This window comes from Stegodyphus dumicola, chromosome 4 (genome assembly GCF_044657685.1).
Source record: "Stegodyphus dumicola isolate Sdum_Otavi_A_Nest chromosome 4, ASM4465768v1".
Classification (NCBI taxonomy): Eukaryota; Metazoa; Arthropoda; class Arachnida; order Araneae; family Eresidae; genus Stegodyphus; species Stegodyphus dumicola.
In genome coordinates, this window is record NC_140771.1 from 227,467,583 (window position 1) to 227,489,979 (window position 22,397).

The 22,397-nt window shown below is 32.3% G+C and overlaps 1 protein-coding gene across 2 annotated transcripts in view; it reads right to left on the reverse strand.

The window, feature by feature from the left end:
• LOC118184327 (metabotropic glutamate receptor 3-like) overlaps positions 1-22,397 on the reverse strand; it is a 150,714-nt gene that overhangs the window by 22,001 nt on the left and 106,316 nt on the right. For both annotated transcript variants that reach the window (XM_085816065.1, XM_035353989.2), the window contains one exon: positions 12,006-12,244. In XM_085816065.1, the coding sequence (XP_085672191.1) occupies positions 12,006-12,244 (239 nt within the window). The remainder of the gene's footprint in view (positions 1-12,005; positions 12,245-22,397) is intronic.

Genomic DNA, 22,397 nt, shown 5'->3' on the forward strand with positions numbered 1-22,397 from the left:
GTATTATCAAAACATTTATTTTGACTATTATTACTGCAACAAATTTTGATTCGTGTAAAGGGGCAAATGCCTAAGGCTCCGAAATACTAGTATGTCCTACTTTCGATCATCTCCAGCTGGAGCAGTTAGTTATGTATGGACCGGTAAATAAACATACGCTGTCTAAGAAATCCTCCAGAAATGATTCCTTAGGTGCAAAATTATGGCATGTTTTATCCATAACAGAACACTCTAAGCAATCCAGGAATTTTTATTTTCAACTCTCTCATTTTTTTAGATTAAGTATTTGGTGTCCAGTGCATACATGAAACATTATGTATCAGATGGATGCGTTATTCATTAGAAAATTGCAATCCAATGTTATCTGACTGGTTTGCGTTCTGCCGAGTGCTAAGACAAATTCGGATGAAGAGTAATTCTTCTATTTTCTAATCCACTTAAGTTATTTATGAATGACTGCTCACTTGGCGATTAAGCATGTTTCTCTTAATTTTATCATATCGTGAACAAATTTGCTGAGAGTCGTCCATGGACAGTGACAGAGACAGAGAGGGTATATACATCATAAAATATCTCATCGATGGCATAGACGAATTTCAGAAAAGACATGCGTATTCCCAGATAAGACATCCATGGTTAGAGCCGAAAACATCGTGGCAAGAACATCGCGACGAAAACGTCGCGGAGAAAACAACGCAAGGCGAAAACGTCGTGATACAAAACATCGTGGGAGAAAATAAAGCATAGAGAAAACATCGCAGTTCTAAAACATTGTGATAAAAAATATCGTCGTCGAAAAGCGGTTCAAAAACTTGGCAGTTTAAAAACATCGTCGTTGAAAATTTCGTAGTAAAAAAATAAAGTACCTACAAATCATCGCATGACGATAACATCGCAGACATGATTTTTAAGGCTTTAATAATTGCAAATGGATATTCGTATAATGATTTGTGTGCGCAAGATGGAAAGAAGGCTAATTTTCAGATTCACATGTTTTATTTTTTATTTAAAAAATACATTTAAAAAAACGCAAAACAAGAAACTTAAATAAAACAAAAAATAATTTTCATTATAAGAGTATCAGATTAACAAAAGTGAAGAAATTATCTCATAATTAACTTTTGGCAATTTTTTACTTAGCTTTCTTTTTCTATTTTTTTTAAGATAATACTTTTCATGAAAAATTACCAGTAAAACTTATTAAAAATATTTTATTAGTAACCTTTGTTAGTTAACCATGTCAGTTTGAAAATTTATTACGCGCTATAAATTGCATTAATTTTCTATACTTAAGTTTTCATTTTACATTTTCAGCAACTATTTATTAGTTATTAAAAATATGAAATTAACATTTATCTTTCTTTACATCTTGCGCTCACAAACCATTATGCGGGTTTTTACGATTATTAAATTTTACAGTTATTAATGTCTGCGATGTTATTGTCATGCGGTGATTTGTAGGTACTTTATTTTTTACCACGATATTTTCGTCGATGATGTTTTTAAATTGCGAAGTTTTTGAACCGCTTTATTTTCGAAGACGATGTTTTGTGCCACGATGTTTTAGGAACTGCGACGTTTTCTCTTTGCTTTATTTTCTCCCACGACGATGTTTTGTACTACGACCTTTTCGAGTTGCGTTGTTTTTTCCGCGATGTTTTTGGCTGACACCGACATCCATACCCACCATAGCGTAGTACGTAGTTAGATCTGAGCTAGAGAGCAATGATTTATCTGTAAATGAATGATTCTATTGACGAGTTTCAGGTGACATAAACTCTAAGTAAAAAAATCTGATGTCGAAAGACAAGGAAGTCGAAAGACTTCTTTGTCTTTCGACATCAGATTCTGGTATAAGGAAGTTGAAAGACATGAATTCCTTGTACCAGAATATTAAATTTCACGCATATTTTCCTACCTTTCATTTAAGCTTATTTCTTCGAATTTCGTTAGAGATATATTTCTCATTCAATTAATTCAGTCCTCACTTCGCGACAAGGCTAAAGTACATAAAAACTCAAAATATTATTATTAAGATCCCCGTATTTTATGTGCAAATGTAGCGCCGTGTTTGAGCGAAAGCTTTTAGTATGGTGTTTCCTCATCCCAAGGAATTTTCTCTCCAGCCATGTGAAATTTCCGCGAGGTAATACTTATGGTGATCAAGAACAGTACTTGTTGATTATATTTCGTGACTTAGCTGAGCTCCACAGTCTTTCAACAGTTTTAATTTGAACAGTTGTTGTTGCATCACAAAATGAAATTTACAGTTAAAAGTAAAATGTCCCTAACACAGATTTTATTGAGCCGCCTAAGCGGTATTCCATAATTAAATGGCCACCACTTCCGGCCCTTGTTGTGGTGCAAGGCTAATGGCTATTAAATAAAGTGACCGACTATTAAAAAAGTGTTCATTGAACTTTGAACGCATGATGCAGTGGACTTGTTAAGAGGTTATCACTTTCAGAGACAGTCCCTACTAGACGGGACTTTTCTGAGAAACGAGATTCTAAAGCCCCGTTCACATGCAACGCTCCTTCGCACAGCTGCCGTTAGCAAGGGGAGAAAAAGGAGACATGAAAGAGTTTCGTCTTTAGGACCCGTTCAGAAGACCACCGCCTTCCTTCCCCTTTACACCTAAAGCCTCTCTGAACAATCACGTCTCCGAATTGGCAGATTTCTAATACTGTTTACACATTTTTAACGTGGTTTACTGTTGTTAATTTTGTAATCTGTACTTTCGCAACTGGTACCTGAACTTTCGTAATGGTTCCTGAAAAATATATGCTTTTTAATTATTATTATTATTTTATAAGCTGTTATTTAGTTCACTCTTGGTGCTTGTCGCTATGGTTAAAAGATGGTAATGGATTTTTAAACTGCTTCCCGATAAGATATAGAACTCAAACTTTGTACATACACTGCTTGTGGATGTGGTGTCACGCTTTTGATTTTTAGAGGATTAGATTTTTTTCAAATTTAAAGTTGAAACGACTTTTTGCAAATATTAACAAATAAACTGAGAATCTCAGAATATTATAGTTTGCACCATAACACACTGTGAAAGAAAAAAAAATTAAATGAAATTTTTAGCGTAATTTTTTTTAAAAATATTTTGGGAGAATTTTTGAAAATCGTTCATATTTTTAGACTTTTTGACACCCATTAATTTTAAAATTTCATATCTAAAAATACATCGGTTACAAACTTCCGACTTTTTTACAGCTTACAAAACAAACTTTTCGCATTTAAAAAAAAAATGGTAAAGGAAATTAATTGGATGATTTTGTACTTTTTTGAAAGATATGCAATGAAGCAGAATGGAAAATACTGGTTCTTCTTGGGCATCAATTCGAAACATCGGTTTCAAAGTAATAATTTCATTATACCACACTATTTTTATGACATTATTTATGCTATATAAGTTGTTATTGTTACCAGTTGTTAGTTCAGCGTGAGATTGGAGATATTTTTGAGTTATTTTTCTCTTAAGATTCGTTTTGCATTCCGTTGTGTTTAACGTTCTTATTAGATTGAAGCATAACTACTGATTATACTTAGTGATATGCTAAACACTTGTATGAATATTTCTGTGGAAAATTCCAGAACTTTGAAGTGTTTATGTTGATAAAATAAACTTAATTAAGCTATCATCGGATTTGAGTGCAATGACCATCATTTACGAACTATTATCAATCTATTACAAACCCGTACGCACGCAGCAATATTATAATTAAGTAATGTATTAAAATTGTTTTGAACGTGTTTTACAAAACAAAAACAGGTAAAGAAAAATTCTGTTTGCGTTTTATGAGTTTTTGCAATTTGTCTGGCCACATAAGGTTTTAAAAAAAAGATTGTAATTTATGTTTATATTTACCAATTGAATAAATAGCACTAGGTTTGATTTATATACATATGTGTATATTGAAATTCAGTAATAAAATTTTAAAGATTTGAAATGATTAAATGTCTATTTAGACAGTTTGTATTCTTTAAACTGCAAATGCAAACTGAGAAACCTTTTCCACTTTTTTCAATAAATCCTTTTACTCCTAAAACATATACAGGTATGGACTAAATTTTTTATTATTTTTACTGTTTATATAAAATTATATAATTTATAGAAACAAGGATGAATTTTGCAAAATACTTTCGGAAAAAATTATTTGAAATGAAAATGTGACTGAGATCATATTTGTTTTAAAGATTTTAGATAAAAGTGTATTTTTTTCTCAGAAACTAATTCATTAATTGCAAAATCATTCCTTGAAGTTATTAAGAACACTCTAATAAATACAATAAAAAACTGGGGGGGAGACATTGAAAATTGTAGGAGAAGAAAGACATTTTAATTGTAAAATTTTTTTTCAAAAATTTAAATTAAAAAAAAAATGCTAGCAAAAACTTTTTTTCAGCTTAAAATTATTTTGTCTCGCAAAACCATTTAGTAATATTCATAAAAAGTAGATGAAAATGCTTAAATTAAAAAAAAAAAAAAAAACATTCAAAAGGTACCGAGTCCCTTTTTGCGTTGAAGCCGATATGCACTTGTCTTAACTTTAGTTTTAATTTGAACGATATTTCTGGAATACCTAGCATCAGATAACCTTGTCTGTATTTGTCTACAATTTCCGTATCTTGTACAGTTCTATCTAATTTGGAGGGGGGATGCTATCACATCCCCAGACATCTATCAGCGCGATTGTGTCGCTGACAGTCCAGCGAGCAGTAACTAAAATTAAGTGAACCGCGCAGTATAGTACGGGAAATCTCCCCATTTGCCCTGCTCCCGAAAGGTAGGAAACATTCAACCAAGTTCTACCTTCAATTCGGCGAGGCAGTTAATGCTTGTGCCATGTGAACGGGACACGTTGGAAGAACCGGTTTTCGCTACCGGTCGAATCTGCTCTTGTGAACGAGGCTTAATAGCACTGGTTTAAACGGGAGGATTCCTAGAAAAAAGAGCCCCGGTGGAAACTAAGTCCCGCCTAGCTACGGAAACAATGTAGCGGTAATGCGGGATTTTTTTCAATCGCATCGAAAATGTCTCGGCTGGAGCTCTGTTCCGGGTAGGGATCAACCAATCAGACGAAAGTTCTGCTTTTGAAGGATCACGTGATCCCAATTTGAGCGAATATCGATAACTGTTGGGCGTTCAAATCGTTGTAGTAAGTGAAAATGGTAACCTAGCTACGTGTGTTTCCTGGAAATGTTCGGGTTCTGAGAATTGTCCCTTTCGACGTCCAGTCCCGCGTATCAAAACATAATGTGATTGGGACCTTACAGATATAATAGTATTAACTCACGCTTCTGAAAACCTTGACATAAGGAGTTAGCGTTTATAATAGAAGCCTCACATAATGTCGCCGATGTAGCGAAGAGTGAAAGCTGCCGATTTGGGCTTTGGGGCATGTGACAGCAACTGATTGTACGCCTGCAAAATTTCTTAAGGAAGTTAAGGAAGATGTAGTGGCACGCAATTATAATTATAATCCATTCTTGAAATGGCATATTGACGATTTACGATATACACTGCAAAAAAAATAACATACCGTCTTTAAGATAATTTTTCAAGGAAAGTTTCTTGATCATGATAAATATAAAAAATAAAACACAAAATATAAAAAGTATATAAATTAGAAAATTAACAGTTGTAACCGATTACATTTCAAAATTGAGTTCGATCAAAAAGTCAGATCTTCCATGACATTCTGCATTTTCCTCATTATGGAATTCATTCATTTGGATTTCTTGTAGCGAGAGATGTAATTTTTATTAGGATGCTTTTAGTCCTGTCAGCAAATGACTGTAATTCCTTCTCACTGGATTATTTGTCTTGCTAACTTCTATTGAGGTTTAGTAGTAGAAGCGCAACTTAGAGCTGGTTCATCATTTTATGATGGAGGTTTTGGGATTTCTTCTTGTCTTTTTATATTTTTAGGGTACTGGTGCAATCTCTATAGGAGGCTACACCATCATCTCTGCAGAGAATACTCTTTCTAGGAATAGGTTTTTACTACTTACAAATATTAATCAGGCGAAACGTGTGCTCAACACGTGATTTTGCGGACCTTGTGATAGCAATGATCTTATTTTGCCCATAACGCTGACAGTTATGGCATTAAATAGGTCCCCGGATGGGTTTTAAACAGATAAGTTCATTAGGCTAGTTAAGCTATAGCTTAAGTTGCCTTTTTTAAGAAGTCTGATTTTTTTTTTTTTGTTAATTGACGAACAGTTTTCATTGGAATTTCTCTTTATAGTAGCACTTGATTGATATATTTGGGGGTTTGCACCTTTCATGAGTTCTTTTATGACCACGTGTATGGGCTTTTCTTTCAAAAGGAGAAATGAGTGATAAGGGATTTCTTTAGCATCAAAATCATTTGTCATTCGTTGAAAGCTTTTTATTATATAATGAGATGTTCTCCTTTAAGATTTTCAGTGACTTTCTTTACCTCTAGGACTTCTATTTGGTCACTTAGAGTTTTCTATTTTAAACCATGTTTTTCCCAATTAATCTTTTATATTATCGCCAACAAACTAAATGGTCGTGGTCGATGATGATTTTTGATTTGAGTGACGCAACCTCTCTATTTGGAACCTCAGTGAAAAAGAATTCACCAGTTTCTTGGCATTACCAACCAAATACCCAGTTTTGTAGAAGAATCCTGACGGCTTAGTTTCTTTCCCACACGAACAACGGTTAATTTATATCTGCAATTTTCTAAGATCACTTATTCGCTTATTTGCTTGTCGGATGAGGTGTATAAAATGCACCTCTCATAAAATTGCTCCAGTTAATAGTAAAGTTTGAGTTGCTTTACCCGATACTTAATCGACCTCATTTTCCCTGCCCAACACTAAATAAATCATTTTCTTGTTATAAACAGTATTCTAAAACCACTGAACCAGTTTTTAAAAACAATACACGTTTCCTTTACTTTGCAGCTTTTCACATAGTTTTCATTTTACATTGCTCCAAACTCTTTCACTTATATGCAGTTTTATTCAATGCCATTTTCACATGTTCGAATGTGAGGTAAAATGTGTGTTCTTGGAAGAAAGGGTACTTACGGAAAGTCCAGTCGACCACAAGAGACGGCCCCAATGGCGACAAACCAAAAAAAAAAACCATTTACTAAATACAAGAAAAACGTTCTATTCTTATTTTGCATTCAAATTTATTATATTTGTTTTCCTTTGAGAACATACAGACTCCCCGTGCACCACATATGTACAACACGGGGCTTACAGAAGTAAGTTAACTAAAACATTAAAAGTTACATGCATAAATAAACATTAAAAGTTACATGCATAAATAAACATTAAAAATTACATGCATAAATAAACATTAAAAGTTACATGCATAATGCCGTTGTGTTGTCCGCTTTGGCGGTAATTCCAAGTTTAATATTATGTACACAGCGCCATTTTGTGGCCATTAACACATTTTTTTTTTTAGGCCAGTAAGATTCCATAACTTTGGAAATATTCAACATCATGCTCTTCTGCAATAGGCAGATCCAAAATTTTAATCATTTTTTTTCTCGATAATGCGTGATAGAGGGAAAAAAGGGGAGTCTTTATTAAAAAACAATAACTAACACGTGTAATCAACGTAATACCAAAATCAAGCGTGTTTGAAGAAGACTTTTCCATTTTTGGCGAAAAATTGCGTAGTTTGGCGTATTTTCTTTAACAGGCAAAAATGGTCGACGGGATTTTCCGTAAGTACCGAAGCAAGATATAACATCTTCCGCCTTTCTCGGCAAGTAAAATATTTTTTTTCATAAATTCGATTACACTGAGCTCTTATTATCACGTGTAAACTATACAAGATAGTCCTTAGGATTGCCGGCCATTTGGAAATGTTTTCCGTTTGCGATTTGTAGATGATCTTGACGTCGTTTACAAAACGGTAGCCGCAATGTTAAGTACCTACATGTAAAATAATAGCTTACAGGATGATTGAAATGTTTATGTAGGTTGTAAAAACATTAGGTAATTTTTTGGAAGCAGGAAAGATGCAAAATGAGCAACGCCTTCGCCGGGAATCGAACGACGGAATTTTGGAGCACGCGCCCAGCGTGCAGACCAGTACAACACGAAGGCACGCTAAGAAAGCATAATTCAGTTTTCAATATTTGAATTTATTAACCTTCGATCAAGTTGTTTTATTAAGCACATTGAATTCCGAAAGTAAAATTAAAATCACTTTTAATTACCAGCATTAAATAAAAGCTTACTTAATAGTAATATTACTCGAGACATTAAAGAACAAAACATATCTACGACTTATCTAAGAATCAGTTTACGACGGGCCTCTGGAACGGAGCTCGTCTTAAATCGAAGACTGCCTTTAATACAATAAGAAAAAAAGCATTTAAATCTCTTCATGATTCCCCCCCCCCTCTCAAAATGTGTCTTCCAACTCACACTTTGGGAATAACTGACATACGATAGTTTAAAAATTACACATAAAATTGTAAGCGAAACTTACTTATTGCATTTACGAAAGACATTTCAAATTTGTTTTTTCCGTATAAGCAATATTGAGTTTCGTCAAAAGAAAATTAAAGCGTATCTGAAATGAGATGGGGAAATATTTTTTTTTGTTTTTGTTCTCACATTATGTAATTATGATTATATAAGCTTTAATAAGAGTTAAAAATAAAAACTGCTTATCTTTACCTTCAAAATCGCAAACACGCACCTGGCAAAAAATTTCCATGAGTCAGTTACGAAATTCAAAACTATTGTGTTACCCAAAACGGAATTACTAATCGTCAAAACAGCAAACCTTTCTTCGTAACTGCTCCCTGAATTTGTCCTAAATATTTTGAACTTAAATTTGGTTTTAAATGTTTATTATATCACTAAAGGCTCATCTGCACGTGAAGACATATATCCAAACGAGTATGTCTCGACATCTGTGGCACCAGCACCAGTCCATCTACACGGGAAAAAAAATCAACGGCACGTCAGATACATGTCTTCGGGCCCTGTGACACGAATCATGATCATTGATCATGACGGGATAAAATGTTGTTTGAGACTTATCTGGCGACAACGAATGAAATATACAAATGCCAACTACTTGTTTAAAAAGCATTGACGGTATTGAATTAGTATTATTTTGCTCACTCAATAACATATGCCGAGAATTAATGAAGGCTTTTTATTATTTTAATAAATTTAGTTTATTTCAGATCGTAATCTCCGATTGATTTCTTTGTAAGTGACAGAATTTTTTTTTCATCTCAATGTAAGTGATTTGTTACTGTATTCTATACATCGGTGCATTTTTTACTCATTTTTTAACATTTACTAAATCTGGCAGAATATTTTTTTCTGTTTAAAGAGGACTATTATAGTCTTATGTGGTTGGAGGAGAATGACATACAAGAAAACTCTAATTTTGTCTGTTTGCATTTTTACACATTTTCGATTTCTTATTTTTAGTTATTTTGCGTCTTTTAAAGTCGCTCAACCTATATCCACCGCTAAGCATATACACCAAAGAACCACATTCTCCGTCGAACATTAGTTTGTTATTTCGAATATCGCCGAGCTGAACTTATATGATTTTTCCACAGAAAACATACACACTATTGTTTCTGTATTTAATAGATGTCAGTTAATTTAAAAATTTGTAAGGTATTTATTTTATCTAAGCAGTTATTTTATGTTTAGAACCTATACTGTCATTTCTCAGCTTCCTTTTACTGCCAGAATCCTAGTATTAGTTCGCGTGTATTAAAACGAGGTCGAAATAAATAGGATTAAAAAGAAGGTTTCAGACTGTTTAATCAGAGCGTGTTTCGCCTGCTGAAGACCACGTTACTAATTAACATTCTAAGATTGTAGTAGGTTTGAGCCAACTTGACCGTTAATAATTTCTCCATAGTCTTTGGCTAACTAACTACTTAGTTTAATCTTACTTGAAATTCTTTATTTCTTAGTTATGTCCTAAATGCTGGCTGGTTTTGTAAGCATAAGAAGTGCCTTCTGTTAAATTATTTCAGCTCTTAATTAAAGGGTCTTTTACACCTATGTTATGCTTAATGTTATGCCCAACTGGTCATGTGACAAGTGGTGGGGCTTTATTTCATAGTGTCAATTTAAAGTATGCTTTCCAAAAGAGTGAGATTCTGTAAATTCTAAAATATTTACATAATAAATGTGTAAAATAATTTATGTTACATAAATTTATGTAACATATAATAATTTTGCATGCTTTTATTTAAGTATAATATAATAATTTTTATATTAGCCAATTTATTATATAAATATATTCATTAGATTTGTACGCTATTTATAAAGCGGTGAAACTTCTTTTTTCCCCTGTACTTAAAATGTACGCTTTATTAAAAATTTAATTATATGTAATATTTCATTATATGTATATATAATAAAACAACATATATGTTTCATTATATGTTGACATATAAGTAATCTACACACACACATATATATATATATATATACATACACACGTTACTATATATATATATATATATTTATTTATATACATACTATATATATATACATACACACGTTACTATATATATATATATATATATATATATATATTTACATACATACTATATATATATATATATGTAAGATATAACAAAATATGATAGCTGTTTCAAAAAAATAATTGACGACCTCAAAATTAACATTCCAAATTTGGTAATCTGCCCCTAAATTTATCTCTTCTCGCAGGTTCCAGACTTTTCTATCTTATGTAACGTTTTAATGCAGATGCCTCTCGTCCAATCAAATTAATTCTAAACCAAAACTGTGAATTGAAACTTCAGCCTTCTTGCTATGAAAGTACTATAACTTTGCCCTTTTTACCGCATAGCTTTCCTGCTGGCAAGACGCTCGTTCATCCATGCTGCTGCTTACTCGCTTAAGGTGACGTCGTACTTCAAAATGGGAGTTATTCTATTCAAATATAATTAGGAAGTATCTTATCTGAAATAGGATGATTTGATACGCATGGAAAAAATAAAGATTGCGATTTTTCAAGATATGTTGTGCTAAATTGCGTCATCGTGCTTTCCACTCTGCCACCTTCAAACCACAGTTTCATGACGTACATACACACGTTTTCACAATCAATTGCTTTCTTTTCTTTCTTCATTAATTATATTTTTTAAGACACAATATTTATTTTTGTTCATTATTTTAGTGACATACTTAATCACTCACACTTACTTTCTGTCTGCTAGTAGACCTCTTGTTTATTATTACTACTATTGCATAAATTTAAAAATTAAGCCCTACAAAATAAAGGAATCATAAAATTTGCAAATTATTGTGTTTGTTGTCAAACAAATGGAGGTCTTCAAATAGATACAATTTATTACATCTCCTTACTGGCTTAACTGCTCAAAGCAACGTAAAAACAAAATTGCCCAGATAGACGAAATGCTGTCAGGCGACAAGTCTAGAAAGAAGACTTTCATGTGTTACTGAGCAGCTTAAAGAAGAGCTAAAATGTTCATTTTAGCTCTTAAGGATAAAATGAGTCATTCAGTGCATTTTCTAATATTTTATGAATTTTGCCTGTAAGGATACAGAGTTTGTTCTAAAATTAACTTAAATATAATGAATAATTCACTGAAATTAGCTACTTCTTTATATTAAGAACTATGGAAACGTAAGACTTATTTTCCAGCCAATGTGTTAGAACCCTTCTATCGACATCTCCACGAAGGACTTCTATCGACGTCCAGTCTGTTTAAAGAATGTAGCTGTGTTCATCGAAAGTCCTATATGTATGAACATCCCTTGCGAACAGCACTGATAATCATAATTTATTTTGACTTGCTAAAGAGTAGTGTCAACACTTATTTTTTCTATGCATTTCTGTGAGGTTTTACACGATTCGATTCGCACTGTAGCCAACTGAGTTCAGAACAATGGTCGATTGAGTAAACTTTCATTCAATATAATGCTATGAATAAGCCCATTTATAAAATACAAACCTGCATTAACATGTGACTGCTTCACAAGCGTTCCCTGTGTGCTGCTGGGCAACACAGCATGAGGCTGGAGGTGCAGAAATGATGGTGTATGGATCACGGAATGACTGCCTACTGTGGAGGAGCCCATACCAAGATGTCTCCGGGAATTACTTAACTGCACTGCCTTGGGAATGAATATCAAGAGGAAGACGACTAAGGCTGTACATACTAAGCCTAACGCTTCGGCTGGAGCTTCAAATCTGGAAAAGAATGGATGTCTATTGTAAAATAACTTATACAAAGGAAAACATTGAAAAACACTTTAGTCATGGAAATGGCTAGCAGGTTAAAATATTTGAAGAAAAAACAACTTTTTTAAACTGCAGACTAACAGCATCATTTATAAATACAGAAGAGGGTACTCACACATTTTTGTAACAATTTTGCAAAGATTAATATAATGATTATATAATATAATGAGATTATGATAATATAATAGATTATGATTATGATTATGATTATGATTAGATTAGATTATGATTATGAGATTATGATTATGATAATATAATGAGATTAATATAATTTAGATGGCTTGTAGCCAATGTATAAACAAACATTTAAATTTTATTTTCTAATACGTTCAGTCTAATAGAGCTTTTGGTGAACAATCATATTACATCTTGATTTACAAATAAAAGTCCTTTTATTAAAACATCAGGGTTGATTTTATTCCACTCCTCCTTTACAATCTTCTAGATTCCATCCAATGTTTTGTGATGCCGCTTATAAAGAGCTTGTTTTAAGAGTCCAAATTCACAATAATCCATAGATGACACATCGGGGGACTTGAGTGGGATGTATTTAAAGGGAAAAGCGCTTCAATTACGGTTTCGTTCTTCATTTTGTCAAAAAATACAGTAGATTTAGACGTTTGGTTTTGAGAACTTATCCTGATGGAACTTAACAGAGTGAAGCTTGTTTGGATGAAGAGATGAAATTTCTTCTTTAAAAATAGGTGTTAAAAGATATTTCTGATAATAATCTGAATTAATTTTGATATTTTTTCTACTTTCGATATTTTAAGTTTTCCGTTATAAGAAAATCCAGTAATAACCAAAATCTTTAGAAAAATCTTCCTTGTTTCTCTGAGCCAACATATTAAGTCTTTTTCTCCTCTTTTTTCGGTAGTAAATCGATCTTTTAATGTATTACAATCGAGTAAGTATATTCAGAAGTCATAAACTGTAACTGTGTATTTCTATTGTTTACCTGCCAAATAATTTTCATTCAGCAATCTGCACATAGTCTTACGCCGAGAAACATGTTTTGGCGTTAGATGACGGACATCATTTTTTTAAAATTTTGATTAGCTTTAAATCAGATTTTATAATTTTATTCATGGTTCCTACGAAGATATTTAAATATTTTGTAATAGCTTTTTTGAGGGGCGGGATTTTCCTTTAAAGCATGAGGTGCGACATTAAATTTAATAAAAGCTGTACATGCCTTTGTCGGGTATGCACTTTTTACCTTTTTCTCTGTCAGATGCAAACTTTTTTTCTTTTCATATTAATTACGTCCCTTATTTTACGTGTCGAAATATTAAAACCATGCTTTTCGCATCTTTGTTTAATAATTGAATTAATAAGAGTATTTCTCTTCGGGAAGCGCAAAAATATAGCCCTCGATCCTTTATTTATTTTTCAGCAATATTTTAAATAAAAAAAATATTTTTAATTTATTCCAATTGGATGCCAGTCCCGTTTGCATTGTAAAACTAATATTTAAATTCATGGAGAAAATCAAACTCGTTACAAAAATGTGTGAATTTTTTACAAAAATGTGTGAATTTTCAGCGCAAAAATATAGCCCTCAATCCTTTATTTATTTTTCAGCAATATTTTAAATAAAAAAATATTTTTAATTTATTCCAATTGGATGCCAGTCCCGTTTGTATTGTAAAACTAATATTTAAATTCACGGAGAAAATCAAACTCGTTACAAAAATGTGTGAACAAACACCTTCTGTAATATAATCAAAAACCGCCTTTTTTTTAAAGCAAAACATATTCTCTAAAATTAAGAGTAAACGATGCGTTAATTTTTTTCAAAAAAATTAATATTATTAAAATATAACAATTTTGACAAATAATATATCGCTCACTATTGTTGGGTTCAGAAATATATACAACTTGGGTTTGCAGAAGTCCCTATGGCAACGATAAAATTCACGAAAGAAAAACGATAGTGAAATAACCTGATTAAGCAGAATCATAAAAGCTATGTTGACATCATACAAAGAATACTTGGAGATTAAAGAAATGTATGCAAAGTTCAAACAGTATTAAAATATTAAAGTTTAATAATTTTACAGTAGGTTGTAAAGTTCTTATGTTAATTAACCAGTTATTATGATACTAATCTGTACAGTGACTTCTTGTTCCCGTATACCTCACCAAAATGCAAATTAGGCTGTACAGTATGTGAGCTAAGGGTTTTAAATCTTAGAGATTCTGACAGTTGCGCCGAGCTGTTAGATTTTATCCAGCTCTATCTAGAAGTAATTATTCTGGCTTTTGCATTCTTTTCCAGCCTACATTTTAGACTTAAGCCCAGTAAAATTAATTGCGCTAGCTTATAGATTATTTATTTGACCATGTAATCTTAAACTACTTTATCAACAACATTTTACTGCTTAATTTAGATGGTTTGTAGCCCAAGTAGTACCTTCAGTGTTAAAAGTTCAGATTAAATAAAAAGGTCTTTTTAAAACCTTCTTCAGTGCTTTGTAAGTTTTGAGACATAGCGATTAACTTTCTAAACCCTATACTAAGGTCTTCAGGATTAAAATATAATTTCCAGATCAACAGTAATGTTACAAGGTGCTCTAAAATGAAACAAATATTTTGGTTAAGACATTCACAGTAAGGTTAATTTCAGAAATGTCTACGTATCATTTAATCTAGGATCATTAAATGTACTGCCGAAGAAGAGATAAAAAAATCGTGATTACATTGGTACTGATAAAATGAATCACCTATTACAGAATTAGATTTGATTAACTGCACAGAGTCAGGCGGCAGTGAGACGATAACTATTATTAAAATTAAAACCGCTTTTTTTAAAACTTCCTTCTCTCAAACACTTTTATATTTGATTGTCTAAAAATGCAAATGATTTTAGTCTATTTAAAAATGCACCGAAAACGCGCACAACGATTATAATATTTTATGACGTTTTTAAACGTTTGTGGTAAACTACAGCACATCTTTCACTAAAATTCGTCATAGTTTCACATAGTTAAATATAGGGTGGCCCAGAAGTCACTTTACATTTTGAAAATTAAATAACTTTTTTTCTATTAATATATTTCTTTTTCTCTTTTCAGAATTAAAAAATATAATCCCTGGAAATTTTTGGCATGGATAAGTTTACAACAGAACAACGAGTGAAGATAATTGAATTTTACTTTGAAAATGGACGGTCAATTGTTGCAACGCAATATATGCGCCATTTTAATGTTCGACATTCCCCTAGTAGGCCTGCAATAAGGAACTTAGTGACGCGTTTTCAAGGTTCAATTAGTGCAATCTTTAAAACCAGCAGACTTTCAGAAACGAGTAAATTATGCTGTCAGGTTTCAGAGAACTGCAAGAAATGACAATGAGTTTATTCACAAGTTGATCATGGGAGATGAAGCTCATTTCCATTTGAATGGACATGTGAATAAGCAAAAAATAAAAAAGAATTAATTAAATACAGTCATTTAAGAAAATGTTATTTAATTTTCAAAATGTAAAGTGACTTCTGGGCCACCCTATACCTCTGAACTGTATTACAGAAATTCGTTTTGCGCGAGACGATACTGTATGCGATTGAAATATAATACTACGTTAAACGAAGCCAAAATATTCGAATCTGGCGTTCCAGATGATTCTCACGTAAATATTCACAGTGGCGGTCACAGTCATCAACTGAAGGACCAAAGTTTGTTGAGTGATTAAAACAGTCTGGTATGTTTCGATATTACTTTAAGATAATAATGAAACTTAAAAGGAAATTTTAATAGATGTTTAAAATAATATGTATTTATTTACTTAATATTTTTTCAGATATAAAAGACAGCTATAGTCTAATAACAGAAAATAAACCTCATATGTATTATATAAATACTACTCTTTTAATGATACTTTTTGCAGTGGAAATCAAAAGTAAAATGTAACAAATGAATACCTGGTAAATTAAAATTCTGTGAAACTTTACAAAAGATCAGAATTCATATTGTCACTAATCTGATGCCAACAATTTTTATAAATGATGTATAGCTCTATAGTATACTTTAATGAGCATCTATAAAGTTTCTTTTGGAATCACATAACGTTAATTATAACTTCTGTGCAATTGCACGTAACATGTAATTACAGCCTTTGTTATTTTGGATGTTAGAGTTTGACAGATCGTTCTGTTTAATTTAAAGATTTTCATTAAGAGTAAATTTTGGAAATTGTGCAAGTCACTGAATATTTCTCTCAGTTTCCACATAACTGATAAAAATGAACTTTTAAAAAAAATGAAAAACAACATTTTCTGAACGTTTGTTCTACACAGGTTATAGAATTTCGATTCAAAATTTTCTTGTTTCGGACTTTAGTTATGCATCATCAACAATTTTAAAAAAATCTTTCCCGAAATTCGGTCACCATACTTAATAAACAGGCTCAGTCAAAATCTTACTCTTTTATCTCTCAAAGAATAAGTTTTGACAAATCCTTTAACAGTATGAAAGACAGTGAAGTGTTTACAAGCTAACTTCGAGGCGGCTGAAAAGACATTAATAAGAACATTACGGCTTCGCGGTCCTGTAAATAAGTAACGACGAATATTATGGCTTCGTTACAGCGAAAGAAGTTAATGCAAAAGATAATGACACTATCTGCTTTGAATAAGTGCGGTTGACAACAAGGATCTGATAATTTGTGGCTATATGGCTCTATGACGAATTTATGGCTACATGGCGAATATTATGGCTTCGTGGCAGCGAAAGAAGATAATACAAAAGATAGTGAGTGACACTAACTGGTTTGATGAAGTGTGGTTGACATCAAGGATCTGCTAATTTTCAAATGTCAATCAACAGAAACATATATTACCTATTACATATGTAATTAAGTGTTAATGATTATCTCACCATATCATATAACAAAAATTATCGTTCAATTATTAGTTATTATCATTAACATTGAACGTTTTCAATTATGTTATGAATGATGATTTAGGGCTAATAGCTGTTAACACTTTACAAAGAAACAAAGAAGCAAAGCTAATCAGGCTCTTGAAAAGTAAAATTTTTGATTTTGATATTATTTAATTTTTTAACGCAATAAAATTTAACATTGGTAAGGAATATTTAAGGAAGATTAGGAATGAGTGAAAACGATCTTCGGTTGTAGGATCAATGAATCTAAACATTACCGATTTCTTGGTAACATGAGCTACTGGCATTCAAGTAAAATGTAGACATTATATATTTTCTTCCGATATTTGCAATGGATTGGATTATGATATATTACCGTATAACATTTTTTATATATAGAAAGATTTATTTTGAAGAAGAACCTTTCATTATCGGTGCTAAATAAATGTTTCTAAACTTAATATGGATTTTAAATTTTACTAGCCCACCAGCGGCCGAGCGGTAAAGTCGCTGAACACTGGTAATTCGGTCCGAGGTTCGAATCCCGCGAACGGGCTGGCTGCATGGGTGTTTTCGTGGTTTTCCCCATGTGTAACGTGTATACGAGCCAGTTTTCCTTAGAAAGTCCTCCACGAAGGCATCCCTTCCCTTAGGCAGATAGCTCTGGTGTGCTTTGCCATAATTAAATAAACCAAACCAAACTAAATTTTACTAACGTTTATTTTATTTTAAAATTTTTATGCACTTTTATTTTCCATTTACGGTGAGAATAAGCGCGAGTAGGATTTTTATGATAATGGTGTATTGGTGTGGTGTATTTAATTATGCAAAGCACACTAGGGCTATCTGCCTAAGGGGAGGAATGCCTTCGTGGAGGACTTCCTAAGGAAAACTGGCTCGTATACACGATACACATGGGGAAAACCACGAAAACACCCATGCAGCCAGCCCGTTCGCGGGATTCGAACCTCGGACCGAACTACCAGTGTTCAGCGACTTTACCGCTCGGCCGCTGGTGGGCTTTTTTTTTTATGATAATGAGTTTGCAAACTGTGAAAGGTATTTAAGAAGTGGCTTCTAGTCAAGAGAGAGACTCTTCCTGCTGCCCTTCTACGCGCGTGCATTTTTAAAGTCAGTTCGTGTTTGCCTTTAGGCCAGAACTTAGTTCCTGCTGATATAATGGGCGTATTGTAGTATTTAAATCTAGCTCACTACATACGCAAGTTCAAAAGGTTCATAATCTTCACGTTAATAGTCTCTGTTAAGTTGAACTCTTATTTAGTTAAGTTAGTTATTAAGAGAATATTTCTTATTTTTTACGTTTCAGACCAAAAGTGTTGGCCTCAGTATCGCATTTGCCAGTACGCTATGAGAAATAAAGTGTAATGTTAACCCTTCTTAACTTGTTTGTCTATTCCACGCACACACGAACATAGCTTGAGTAAGCTCCCTGTTCTCACTCAGTATTTCTGTGGTGTTTGCCAAGTCAATTAGAAAGAACAGTAGTCCTGACAAACTATCCTCAATTTATTGTTCAAAATGCAATACAATTGTAATAAATTTGAATTTTGAAGCAAATTGAACTATGAACTTGCAATTTGTTGCTTTCTATACTCTACGTTCTTTCTATACTACTATTATTTTCACTTACACTCGTTATATGTAACCCTTGCATTCTCGACATCGTATTTATGACGTCGAAAGCTTTATTAGTATAATATGCTCATATTCTAAGTAATTAAAATAAGAGGCTTGCACTTTACTTAATTTAAGTAATTGTAGTACAGCGTGTTTCAAAAAGAATATACGTATTTCGAATGCATTATTTATTAAACTGTGTGACATACGAATATGAAACTTTACACACATATGTACGAATCTCTCAAGTTCAGATTACAGATGTTACAGTTGTTCAATATGTTCTTCATCAGCGACATGAACACTATCATCACATCAATACTCAAATTCTTCCCATACATGTCCGTCGTCACTGCTGTTATGACAATACGGTTCCGGTTATTTACCTCTTCCAAGTTCTGTGGGAGTGGTGGTACATAAACGTTGTCTTTAATGAAACCCCACAGAAAGAAGTCACAGGGTGTCAAACTCGAGAACACGAAAATGATTTCTACTTCGAAGTAGCCATTTTAAAAAACATGTAACGGTTACCACGCATAATAGAAGACAACTGACATCTAGCGGCTATTAATATAAACTAGACTATGTATTCGTTTCGCCTATAGCTGAGTCGAGGCGCAGTGATCGACAGTTAACATTTTGTATATTCTTTTTGAAACACGGTGTATTTACCTTCAATGTAATAGCACTTAAGTACAATTGTAATCTACATATCATTGTGTTTTTTGAATACATAAAATGAGAAACGCGCAAATACAAAGAATTATAAATTCCTACGATTGTACCAATGGTACACAATGATTGCAGTTATAACGTTTTAGCACTCATTGTATCTTATATATACTGCATCACTTTTATTTCATACATTTTTACTTATGTGTATCAATCAAGGCCAGTTGAACTTATTTCATACATTTGGACTTATGTATATGTGTAGTAATGGTATTGGTAGTGTACGAACAGTGTAAGGCATTGCTTGCTTGCATTTAGTGTACTGAAGGAATTACATCAGGTAGCTTATTTTCTTGTAACTCTCATATTGCACATAGCAGTATTTATGGTATTTTCTGCCTGGAATATTGTTACATGTAATATAATTAAAAATATGTGCAACAGTATTTATTATAAGCATGTATAACAGTTAAGAGAATGTGCAACAGTTTCTCAAGATCATGTCATCTTGAAGAAGTTTTCTATTTATGCACAGTGTATTTCTTGCAAATTATGAATTTAGCCTTGATCTAAATTTACAAGAGATCAGTGTATGATCAGTAATGTAATTTTATTCCATGCAATACTGTATCTTTTAGTCTCATACAAATTCAGCTTATCTAACTAAGAGATAATGAATAAATGCAAAATATTCATGATATATGTATTTATTGTTGTCAATTTATGCATTACAATTTTTATACCTTTCTACGTATATTAAGTTACTTAAACTTTAAATGTATGCACCATTGTATACTAATTGTACACCTTGCGAAAAAAAAATGGGGCAGTTTGATATCTCCCCTTCTATTGGGCCGATTTGACGAAATTTAACTTACTTTTTTCATGTCTCGTACAAAAAGATATGTTTACCATCTGCATGTTTCCCATCTGCATGTACGGGAACAGAGCCTGTTCCCGTGTAAACAATACATCAGCAAGGGAAAGCACGGGTTAGGGCAAGTATTAGATTTATATATATAGCATTGTTCTAACATAGCTATTTGGACACAAAATTGGACTTTCCTGAAATGACATAACTATTTTTTTCATTATTTCGATTCTAACCTTCAAATTATAACTAAATATTACATTTTCTAAAATTTGATGAGAAATTTACTGTGAAATTTTAAAATATGTCTTGGCGTATTGTTTTCAGTTTGCATCAAGTATAACTCACATGGCGAAATTTGTAAATTGGTAACCAATTTTCTTTCCCTTTCACTGTGCACGAGAGTAACGAGAGTAATGAAAGCTGCATGGTTCATTTTTTCAAACATTTTTAACAAAATGCGTAAACTTTATTTGGCGTTATTATTGCTTACAACAAATGTGCCAAATTTCAAAGCTCACCGATATGTAAATTCATTTATCTTCAGAAATTTTGAATAAAAACTTCTAATTTTTTGCGGTTATCCTTAGAAATACATCTACTTTAAGAATATGGCAAATATTTCTAAATGAACAATAGAGGTTATATATGCATAAATGTTTTTCGAAAAATTAATAAAAATACAAATTTCAAAAACAAATCAGAACACAGCAGCTTATTTTATTTGGAACCTAAATTTCGAATTCTGAAAGAAGGAATGCAATAAACAAGTTTAATAAAAAGAGAGAGATTTATGAATATAGAATATTATTAATTATTATATATACTAGGCACTTAGGCATAATTTAAGTCGTAGAATCGAAATATTAAAAATCATAGGTACGTAATTTCAGCAAAAATCGAATTTTGTGTCAAAATACATATGTTAGAAAAATGCTACATATGATATATAACTCTAATACATATACTAAGCCGGGCTTTCAAGATATGAAAAATGCAAGTTAAATTTCGTAAATCGGCTCAGTAGATCTAGAGATATAGAGCTGTCCCCCCTTTTTTTTCGTGCAAGTATACCTATGTTCTTTGTAATTACTGTCTTCCTTGTTACCGTGATAGCATGTTTTAACGCTTTTTACTTTCATATACAGACTCAAATGTGTACTACAAATATTGTACGATATTTTTCCTTGTTTGCTTATGTAACGTATTATTAAGAAAATATTCAATAATTGCCGCCTGGACAACCAACATGGTCCCTGGCAGTGCTTTCAACAGAAGCAGATGCACCCGCTGAAAGGAACCAAATCGTGTTTTGGTCCATTTTACAAAACCGCAACCGGAAACTTTCTCCGTAGTAACAGCGGAAGTTGATTAGCGATTCACGACATTGGCCTTAAGAGAAAATGACTAGGGTCAACGACGGAATCGAAAATTCAATTGACTATTAGCAATTTGACTGAGCAGAAACTTCTATACACTGTCTTAGAAAACCGTTGTTTGTCAGCTGGCACTTATTGTCCCAAAACGCGCGTATAAAGAACTTTGCGCTGTACAGAATCAAAATATGCCATTCAAATAGCATTAACTATATCTAAGAGATGAGAATGAAGAACCGATCGCTGTAAGTGAAAGCATAATGTTCCGCCAAGCATACTCAACGTTGCGAGATTTATATGTATTCTCAGTAACTTACATCTAAATTTGACGTAATTGTATAATCAACTCAAGATAAACTGGGTTGCAAATTAAGCCTAATGTTAAAAATGCGTTCGCCTTTTTATTAAATTTACTGTCGTAAGGAAACAAGGAAAAATTTTTATGCGGGGGAAAAGAGAGAGGACAAGGTGTGGGATAATAGTAATAATTGCAAAGGTATTAAATATTTTAAGAACTGAATTTATCGAGAACAGTATATAATTTAATTATATGTAACATGAAAAGCATAAACATTGTTAAAACGTCTTTCTGTTTTGAAGTGTATAGCTGGTTTTATTTAGATAAACAAGTGAAATTTTTCTTCAAAATAAACTGCTTAAAT